At 40.6% G+C, this 11,329-nt stretch overlaps 1 protein-coding gene across 1 annotated transcript; it reads left to right on the top strand.

The window, feature by feature from the left end:
• Nucleotides 1-178: 178 nt before the first annotated feature.
• Nucleotides 179-7,667, top strand: LOC118095470 (vomeronasal type-2 receptor 26-like). The gene is made up of 4 exons (XM_088655964.1): nucleotides 179-1,035; nucleotides 1,834-2,061; nucleotides 2,463-2,589; nucleotides 5,911-7,667. Exons 1-4 carry the CDS (start codon nucleotides 199-201, stop codon nucleotides 6,810-6,812), a joined length of 2,094 nt encoding a protein of 697 aa, XP_088512090.1. The 5' UTR covers nucleotides 179-198; the 3' UTR covers nucleotides 6,813-7,667.
• Nucleotides 7,668-11,329: the final 3,662 nt, after the last annotated feature.

Raw genomic sequence — 11,329 nt, forward strand, 5'->3', positions numbered from 1 at the left:
CATCAATGGTGACTCAGATAGTACAGCTGAGATATAAAATGTTTCCTGATGCTAAAGATGCACTATTTATATGGATGTTCAAATGCACATATCAAGTGCGGTTCACCATGTATAACACTGTTATATAAATAAAGGTTTTTTTTTTTTGTCTCTTCCCAACACACCTCTTTTTAGCTCATATATGGCCCGGCTCCAGTGATGAATGATAAAACCCCAGGACTACCTTTCTACCAGATGGCCCCCCAAGAAGGCCACCAGTTTGCAGGGATTCTTTCTTTGCTTCTGCATTTCAAGTGGACGTGGATTGGGGTTGCTGTGGTTGACAATGACAGTGGAGAAAGATTTGTACAAAATGTGCTCCCATTCTTTTCAGACAGAGGTATTTGTTTCGCCTTTCTAGAAACAATCCCAAGATTCAGTTTTATCACTGAAGGACTCACCCTGATGCAACAGGGGGCAAAAATGCATGATAGAGTGAGGGGTAGCAAAGCCAATGTTTTGCTGGTCTATGGAGAAACTTCTACCACAGTATTTTTGAGATGGATTCCATATCTATCAATGCTTGGGAGCATGAAAACAAATCTTAAAGGTAAAGTATGGATATCAACAGCCCAATTTCAGTTCATTTCATTGGCCTTTCAGCGGGATTGGGATGCAGAAATATTCAGTGGTACTATAACTTTCAGAATTCATTCCAACGATCTACCAGGATTTCATCAATACATTGAGGGCAGAAACCCTTACAATGCAGAAGGTGATGATTTCATCTGGGATTTCTGGCAACATGCCTTTGGCTGTGTATTTCCACATCGCATCCTCGATGATGTGATGGGGGATATCTGCGCAGGAACAGAGAATTTAGAGAACCTTCCTGCATCTCTCTTTGAAATGACTTTGGAAGGTCAAAGCTACAGCATCTACAATGCTGTCTTTGCCCTTTCCCATGCTTTACATGCCATGTCCTTAGCAATACTCAAACACTCACAAATGGTTAACGGAGGGAGGAAGAAGCTTCAGAAACAGCAGTTTTGGCAGGTAAGGCACTTTAAATCCTTAAATTGCATGAGACTATACAGTGTTCAAGCCCTGTTTAGGGAAGTTTTTAATCTGTGATATTTTAATGTATCTTGGTATTTGTTGGAAGCCGCCCAGAGTGGCAGGGAAAACCCAGCCAGATGTGCGGGGTATAAATAATAAATAATAATAATAATAAATAAATAAATAAATAATTAGTTCCCTAACAAATTTTCCCTCCTCTGCCCACAATCTTTGAAGGATGAATCTTCCTTCAATCTGTTACTTCAGAACTGTTGAGGTATAAAACTACTGAGGTATGCTGATGGTCCAATACACTTTCATCCTTTTATTCCACATACCGACACTCTCCATGCACAGAAGCACAGAAAGACATTTATTTACTCCTAGATTCTTTACCTGTTTATACACCCATTCATTTCTTTTCTCACTATCACCCCAATGCACAGTTATTATCTCATTTGTTGACTGCAATATGAGGCTCTTTTCAAGACACAATGCGGCATGCAGAGATTTTTACAGGCATGCACTTTGGGAGGAAAAGTTGAGAAGCATTCCTTCTCTACCTGAAGCCTATCCATGCTGAACATGAATAGGATCCCGAAACACACACAGCTAAGCTTACATGCAATACTAATGGGGAATGGGGAATGGAGAAAGGGGGAAATTGCAGGCCATCAATGAGCTCCAAATAAGCTTCATGCATGTTCCAGTCAGCAGGGCTCTGCACTGGATCTCTTTTTGAAACATTCAGATCCACCCTTTGCTAAATGCTTGCCTTCTCTCTTTTCAATCTAGCTCCATCATTTTCTGAGAGGTGTCTCATTTAACAACAGTGCTGGAGACACGGTGTCCTTCAATCAGAACGGGGAGGTAATATCTAGTCTGGACATTATCAACTGGATTATTTCCTCCAACCAGTCCTTTCATAGGGTAAAAGTTGGGAGGATGGATCCTGAGGCTCCTCCAGACCAAGCCTTCACCCTTCATGAAGATGCCATAACATGGCACAAATGGTTTAACCAGGTAGAGTCACATTGTTAGCTAATTCAAAAGAGATTCATTATTAAATGATTATTTGCCTTGATGTCTAAATAAAGTACACTTGAGAATCAGAAAAAAATCTTATGAAAGTATCTCATTTTTTTACTAGATGTAAATTAATGTATTTGTCCAGGATGTGTGTGTGTTTTTATCATTTTCTTCCCAAATGCACTGTAATGTTGTGTGATCTCTAAAAATATCTATGATATCTGCTATTTATTCACTGTTTTAAAATATATATGAATCCACTCGATGCAAAGCTGATTAACCCCTTACTGAAATGCTGTGACATCTTAGTAACATAGAGAAGTTCCCCAGAACCTGACTGATTCCAAACTCATTATTCTCATGAATATCATGCTTCTGCTTCATTTACTGATTAGGTTCGGCCTCTTTCTGTCTGTACTGAGAATTGTCATGCAGGATCAAGGAAGAAAGTGAAGGAAGGGGAACCGTTTTGCTGCTATGATTGCATCCCGTGCCCAGAGGGAAAGATTTCAAACCAGGAAGGTAAGAGAAATACGCAGAAATTTGGATACAGAAGCAGTACTTCCATTGATGTTTAAAGGATGTTTGTTAGAGAATGTCTTATTAAGCAGTCAGGGGTGGGCAGCTGTTGTGACCCATTGTGACACGCCTACATCCCTAGAGAGCAATGCTGGGGTCAAGTGGTCACCTATCGGGAAGCTCCCTGGTCACCACTCTGAATTTTTGAGCTTTCCCATCATCTGGTCATTCAATTCCAGCCACCCACTAAGTGGGTGGGGCTTTAAACTGTTAGTCCTCAGAGACTGTAGTCGGCTGAAGAACCACTCTGCCGGCCCTCCCTATTCACTGATGCTGTGGGTTTGTTGTTTGTTAATCTTTTTTCTTTCTAACGTACTGTGTTTATTGGCTTTCCTCTAGTTCAGTAATGGTTCCTGTATTCAGAACCGGGAAGGAATTTGCCTCTAAACCGATTGGCCCCTTTGTTGGTTTTGCCTTCCTTATAGCAATAGTCACATCTTTGGCAGGGAAGGCATCTAGGCAGGCTAACATCCTGGGGTGGGTGATGTGATACACAAACCCCACCTCAGAAGTGTGCGATAACAGGGTTCCCTGTAAGAGTGGTCTTGTTGGAAGTCTATGTCCAAAACCAAGGTGTGTAGCAGGTGGCCCATAGAGGTTTCTTCACCAACCTGGGAGGGTCATACATGTAGACCTGCATCTTTCATGGACATACTAATCTTGGGCTTGACCCTTGCAACAGCCTTTAACCAGGGAGACTGTGTGGGATATACACCCTTGTTGTTGTTGTTGTTGTTGTTGTTGCTGCTGTTTAGCCATTTAGTCAGTCCGACTCTTCGTGACCCCATGGACCAGAGCACGCCAGGTACTCCTGTCTTGCACTGCCTCCCACAGTTTGGTCAGACTCATGTTGAGAGAACACTGTCCAACCATCTCATCCTCTGTTGTCCCCTTCTCCTTGCACCCTCCATCTTTCCCAGCATCAGGGTCTTTTCCAGGGAGTCTTCTCTTCTCATGAGGTGGCCAAAGTATTGGAGCCTCGGCTTCACGATCTGTCCTTCCAGTGAGCACTCAGGGCTGATTTCCTTAAGAATGGATAGGTTTGATCTTCTTGCAGACCATGGGACTCTCAAGAGTCTCCTCCAGCACCATAATTCAAAAGCATCAATTCTTCAGCGATCAGCCTTCTTTATGGTCCAGCTCTCACTTCCATACAACACTACTGGGAAAACCATAGCTTGAACTATACGGACCTTTGTCGGCAAGGTGATGTCTCTGCTTTTTAAGATGCTGTCTAGGTTTGTCATTGCCTTTCTCCCAAGAAGCAGGCATCTTTTAATTTCGTGACTGCTGTCACCATCTGCAGTGATCATGCAGCCCAAGAAAGTAAAATCTCTCACTGCCGCCATTTCTTCCCCTTCTATTTGCCAGGAGGTGATGGGACCAGTGGCCATGATCTTAGGCTTTTTTTTTTTTATGTTGAGCATCAGACCATATTTTGCACTCTCCTCTTTCACCCTCATTAAAAGGTTCTTTAATTCCTCCTCACCTTCTGCCATCAAGGTTGTCTCATCAGCATATCTGAGGGTGTTGATATTTCTTCCGGCAGTCTTAATTCCGGCTTGGGATTCATCCAGTCCAGCCTTTCGCATGATGAATTCTGCACATAAGTTAAATAAGCAGGGAGAAAATATACAGCCTTGTCGTACTCCTTTCCCAATTTTGAACCAATTAGTTATTCCATATCCAGTTCTAACTGTAGCTTCTTGTCCCACATAGAGATTTCTCAGGAGACAGATGAGGTGATCAGGCACTCCCATTTCTTTAAGACCTTGCCATAGTTTGCTGTGGTCAACACAGTCAAATGCTATTGCGTAGTCAATGAAGGAAAAGTAAATGTTTTTCTGGAACTCTCTAGCTTTCTCCATAATCCAGCGCATATTTGCTATTTGGTCTCTGGTTCCTCTGCCTCTTCGAAATCCAGCTTGCCCTTCTGGGAGTTATCGGTCCACATACTGCTTAAGCCTGCCTCGTAGAATTTTAAGCATAACCTTGCTAGCATGTGAAATGAGTGTAATTGTGCAGTAGTTGGAGCATTCTTTGGCACTGCCCTTCTTTGGGATTGGGATGTAGACTGATCTTCTCCAATCCTCTGGCCATTGCTGAGTTTTCCAAACTTGCTGGCATACTGAGTGTAGCACCTTAACAGCATCATCTTTCAAAATTTTAAATAGTTCGGCTGGAATATCATCACTTCCACTGGCATTGTTATTAGCAGTGCTTTCTAAGGCCCATTTTACTTCACTCTCCAGGATGTCTGGAAGGAGATATACACCCTTTGCCCAAGAAAAGTCCAACCTACATCTGGAATCAATAAAGTTGTGGCTAAAATTAAATCCCAGACGCTTGTCCTGTCCAGTCATTTCACCTTCACAGGCTTGGCCTTGCTCCCTGAGGAGGGGTCACGGTGAGTGGGTCCACAATAAGCAGAGTTTGCTACGCAAAATCAGCTGTTCATTGTGAATTAATTCTGCTTAGTTTGTGGGAATATTAGAAAAGGTTGCATCAAGCAAATATAATATTAATTGTTCCAATCTACTTCCAAATCACATTCCTTATTATAAAATAAATGTGCTTTTTGAGGTGGGACTTTCTTGTGCAAGAGCTCCAAATACACTTTAATGGCTTAACTTTAATTTAACTTAGCTCGCTAAGTCTACACTTTATTGAAAAGTACACAAATGGCTCTTGTAAAGCCAAAGAAGTGTAATTTTAGCTTCTGAAAATGACAGGTAATGCTAAACAATAATAAAAATATAATAATAATAATAATAATAATAATAATAATAATAATAATAATAATAATATCTAAGCTCTGGTCCATGGGGTCAAGAAGAATAGGAAAAGGCTAAACGACACAACAACAACAACAACAACAACAACAACAACAACACAACAACAACAACAACAACAACAACATGACAACAAGTAATTGGAAGTGTCTTTTAATGACTTCATTCATTTTACACATATTTTACTTACCCTGCAAAACTATATCATCATGAGTAAAATATCTTTTGAATTCCCGAGTCATGTTACAACTTTTGAGCACTTCTCATATATGGAATTCAACACACTATATAATACCATATGGATGCTCTTAGAGCACAAGATTCTGCTTCAGCCCCATGTAGCTCTGCACCAATTAGGCCTCCACCACCACATAAGATCAAACAACACAGAATGTATGTTCTGACTTAAAGAGAGGCTTATATTGTGATGGAATTATATATGAATTGGGGACTATGTCTTTCTTTTTTCCAGATATGAGTGACTGTGATAAATGCTCAGACAAAGACTATCCAAGCAAGAACCAAGATGCATGTATTCCCAAGGATATAAGCTTCTTGTCTTATGAAGAACCTTTGGGCAACAGTTTAGTCTGTTTTTCGCTTTCATTTTCTCTGATGACAGCTCTGGTGCTGGGTACATTTATGAAGCACCATGACACTCCCATAGTCATTGCAAACAACAGGACCCTCACCTACACTCTCCTCATTTCTCTCCTGCTCTGCTTCCTTTGTGCACTGCTCTTCCTTGGCCAACCTGAGAAGGTGACCTGTCTCCTGCGACAAACCACTTTTGGCATCATCTTCTCAGTGGCTGTTTCTTGTGTATTGGCAAAAACCATCACTGTGGTTTTGGCTTTCATGGCCACCAAACCTGGATCCAGGATCAGAAAATGGGTGGGGAAGGGATTGGCCAACACCATTGTCCTTTCCTGCTCCTTTGTCCAGGCTGGGATCTGTACCGTGTGGCTAGCAACCTTTCCCCCATTTCCTGATACAGACAGTTTCTCAGTGGCTAAAGAAATTATACTAGAATGCAATGAGGGGTCTGTTATGATGTTTTACGTTGTTCTGAGCTATATGGGCTTCCTGGCAATTATTAGTTTCATTGTTGCTTTCCTTGCCAGGAAATTACCTGACAGTTTCAATGAAGCCAAGTTCATCAGTTTCAGCATGTTGGTGTTTTGCAGTGTTTGGCTCTCCTTTATTCCATCCTACCTGAGCAGCAAGGGAAAATACATGGTTGCTGTGGAGATCTTCTCCATCTTAGCCTCTGGTGCTGGACTGCTGGGTTGCATCTTTTCCCCCAAATGTTATATTATTGTGTTCAGGCCTCAGCTGAACAACAAAGAGCAGCTTATGAGGAAGAAAAACTAAAGAAAGAAAGAAAGATCTGCCCTTTGCTAATAATCAACCAACAAAACCACAGAGGATCCCCTTCCTTAAAAAAAGCTACACTTGCAATTTTCAAATCTATATGGAAGCAACTGATTCCTACCCAGTCTATACTCTGTTTTTATCTACTAGTTAAAACACATTTTTTAAAAATATGATAAAGAAAGCAATTAAACAGGTTTTTCTATAATAATTTGTCACTGTAATAATATTGACTGTTAGGATTTTGTGTAGCCTCTGCTTCAGCTTGGCTAGTGTGATTACTGTCACATGAGTGACTGAGAGAGAATATGGGAACGGAAGACTGTCTTATCTCTTCCGTCTGAGAGTGTTCTTGTAATGTGATGTACTTTCACTTCTTCTGTGTGCAGTCTTCTTGTTCTGCCAGAGCTTGGAGAACACAGACGTGAATTATGGAGTCGCTGTATATAGACTGTAAATAACCATAGTTTAAATCTAAGGATGTTTTTTTTCTTCTTGCTGCATGATGCTATAAGACTTATGTGCTCTTCTCATAAGAGGATTGTTGCAGATAGGCACTCTGGTGTGAGGGGACATGCCATTCCAGAGGAGGCCTTCCGGGAGTCGCTCAGGGGTCTTGGGGTCTACCGTCTCCGAGAGAGCGTCATTCTGACATGAGAAAAAATACAGAACAAGATGCCTATGAAATTAATTTTCTCAAAGATTCAATTATCTATTTTTCAAATAATCTTTAGGTGATTTCATACCCTGGTAATTTTAGCATCCATTAACTCCAATCTGTCCCCAAAATGCAAATGTCCATTCATTTCCTTTCAGTATTATTGTTTTTCTTTGTTTCTTTCTTCTTGTGTGTTATTGAAGTGTACGTTCTTTTTTAAATAAACACATTATTTTTAAAAAATACAATGCTCCAGAGAAGGAAGTGAATTGTTATGGCTTCTTCTCTCCCAAAACACAATACGACTCTGGCTGTTAATTATTTCAGATTTATTGCTAAAACAACAAACTAGGATGGAGCTCCTCTACTCATTGTCCTCCCCAGAAGATGGAGTTGCCCGGACTGAGCTCCTCCCCCTTCCCCAGCACGGAAGCCCCCACCTTCTCTTCGGGTATCTTTTGCGTGTCTCGGGCACATTTGAGATCCTACGAGATTTGGGAGAGAATTTTTCCTGCATTCCAACATCTGGCTCACTATTGGAGCTCTCACACAGCTGCCTGTCACTTTGGCCCTGTTTTTCTCCTCCCCTTTGTTCCGAGCTCAGATTCCGCTGCTAACTGTTCTCTCCCTATGCCTACTTCTTCTCCTCCTGTCAGCACCTGAGTTTCGCTGACATGAATCTATTTTAGTGACATTGCTTCTCATGTGTCTTCGTCTCCATTCCAACAACCTTCACTAAAGAAGCCCCACCGGAATTTTTCATGAGACTTAGAAATAAGGGAGTGGTTGTATGTAACTCCTTGCAGGCTTTGATACATGATCTATGGGCTCCATCTGGAGCATACAAAGCTGCCTTATTGGTTCATCCAGCTCAGTCTTGTCTGGGCCACTGTCACAAGGCAGCAGTGAACTGGATGAGGGTGAATAAATTATTCTCTGCATAGTTGGTTCCTGTATTCAGAAGGATACTCCTGGATAGGTCTTAATTGTAGGAGGGCCAAACAACCCTGGTGCATACAAATGCCTTTTACAATTTTCATTTGGCAAGGCATCTATGGCTGTATGTGGATTGGGATAATTTAGCCACTGTACACTATGCACCACAGCAGCATCTCTTGAGTTTTTAGAAACTATGTAAATATCAGCATTCCATTCAAGGAGAAAATATCACTTTAGTGAACTCTCTTAGTGAAGAGTTCATCTTGCCTCCAATTGATTTCAAGTAATCCGGGAGATGCATCTGGCACCTACATTATATAGGCTTTTGACACATATATAGGCTTTTTGGGACCCATCTCATCTCTGTAATGTTAAGCTTTATCTGTCTTTTTTTACATATTGTATTTCATTTCTATAACCTTGCTTCAGGTGGACAGCAGGTAATAGTTTGTATACTATTACTCCAACTACTTCTAATAATAATAATCTCATGTTTTAATTGCATTGCAATGGGATTTGTGACAGCAGAAAATTGTTACCTTGAGAAACTCTGAGTTATTGTGGCATGGGAGTAACAACTATGACAACTTTTCTTTCTATACATTAATATTGTGAATAGCATTTTATCAAGAAGACCAACCCTATCATGAAAAATGTTGGGGGGGATTTTTGCTCTACATGTGGAACATTATTCCTGGTGTCAATCAGTCAACGCCACGTATTCAGGGTTTCCTTCACAGCTTTTTGGCAAAGATCATGCAAAACATTCATTATGTTTCATCCTGTGGGTCATCCCAATTACAATAGTCCCTATCCATCTAACTGTGCAGAGAAGAAAGATTTCCACTCTTATGTGATAAACATGTTTCCTATAGTAATTCTCAGGGAAAATCCCTGGATCTGAACAGGTGATTTCCTGATTCATTAATTCTGAAAGGCACCAATTTTAGTGCTCATCCAGCCCACTGTGGAATTTCAGTTGCCATGAACAAAACAAATAACAAGGGCACTGAAGAATTTTGCAAATATGTCTCCCACCATTTAGAGATGGGGGCATTGTGGACCAAGAACAACCATCTGTTGTGATCTCTGATTTTTTGCACGATTGACCCTGAAGCTCTGGGCTGTGAACAGAGTGAACTGTCATTAAGGCAAGAAGTTCTCATCACAGAGATTCTAATGATTGTACTGTAGCAAACAACAAAGGAATCTGTGTTTAGTTGAAGATTTGCCCCATGCAATGAGGATGGTAGTTGTAGTGGTCTTGCTGCTCGCTTTGTTTCCTCACATGGCAAGGGAGTCTCATGCTGTTAAATGCAGGGTTCAGTATCCACAACGCCCACTTCATGTGTATCATCAGCCAGGAGATTTCATTATTGGTAACATACCTTCTCATGGTGCCTTTGTTTTCAGTTCAGCAACTTTCACTGAAGAACCTCTATCTGCATTGCCTGAAGAGCTTGTGTAAGAACTTGTTTTGTGTCTGTTTTTATTTTCGTTTAATATTTCCATTTAGCTAAAAGGGATATCTCTTCAGAAGAAGATCAGATAACCAGAGGAATCTCCACAGGGAAATGCAAATTTTTTTTGTGTGTTTTTTTTTAAGGATTTGTTTGTTTAAGCACACAATCTTTGTTCTCTTCCTTTCGGTCCTCACTACTTTCTTTTTTTACACCAAGTTCCTCTTTGTTTTTTACTCAACTTGTGCCCCCTTTCCTGTTTCTATTCTGGCACCACTCATTTTGTTGCTCAGTTTTCATATACACTCCTGAGAGTAGTTCCCCTAACAGTTACAATTTTCAGAGTTCCCTGAAAAGAGGGATTGACTATGAAATTGCTCACACTAACCTTAACAAACAGCAGCTTCCATAATTCTTCGTGCTATAAATGTACAGTTTGAATATGGCCTTTGAGCGACTGATCACCCCATGGTTTGAAGGCTGAGCAAAGATTTGAAACTGGCCCTTCCCCTTCTAGTCCAATGCTCTCATAGCTGTACCATTTTTAATATTGCTCCTCACAGATGAGGCTTCCCAGCAAAATTATAAAACTACCTTACTTTCCATCAAGTCAGTCAATTTCCTCCCATTACTCAGTAATAATGTACTTCTGTGGGCCAACTGATAATTGTATTTATGTTACTTAAGCTATGAAGTAGAACTCTTGTGACTTATGATTGGCACCATCATCAGTTGCTATTCCTGCTTGTTTTGACTTCCTTCTCCTTATTTGTTTCAGTTAAAGGTCTTTTAAAAATGATGGGTGGTAAACACTGTACTGTAGTGAGTAATGTACTGGATTAAAAGCATAGTTTTGTGCTTGAAATAGATCCTTTATTCTGTTCATTTGGACAAAGTTTACTTGAATAGGAATCTCACTCAGAATGTATAGCATACTGTAATTAGATTCAGAGTGTCACTGTCATTAAGCAAAAAGCAGAAGAGAAAGAAAACCCCATTGTAGTGGAGGAGGGGGGTTGGGGGCAGCTTATTCCAAGGTAACAATGCATCATATTGCAGCCTTACAATTCTGTATCTATGTACAAGGTAGAAAACTTGAACAAACTCAGTGGGAGCTTCTGTGTGGGTATGTTTTGGATGGCCTACAGATCTATTGGAATTGCATTTATATATATTTTAATTGCTTTATTACCTAAGTGTTTCCTCTGCTACAGTCAATTGGGAAGAAGGGTGGGGTATAAATTTCATTAATTAATAAATTTTGTTGGAACTGTGAGATATTTTCAGATTAAGAATGCAATTGTTGTTCCAGCGTGGTGCCTAAGGGTTACCAGCAAATATTGACATTGGCATTTGCAATCAAGGAGATCAATGGAAACCCTCACATCTTACCAAATGTCACCTTGGGCTTCCACATCTATGACAGCTATGCCCATGCAATTAAGACATATCATGCCACA

Source organism: Zootoca vivipara, chromosome 12 (genome assembly GCF_965207765.1).
Source record: "Zootoca vivipara chromosome 12, rZooViv2.hap1.1, whole genome shotgun sequence".
NCBI classification, from domain to species: Eukaryota; Metazoa; Chordata; class Lepidosauria; order Squamata; family Lacertidae; genus Zootoca; species Zootoca vivipara.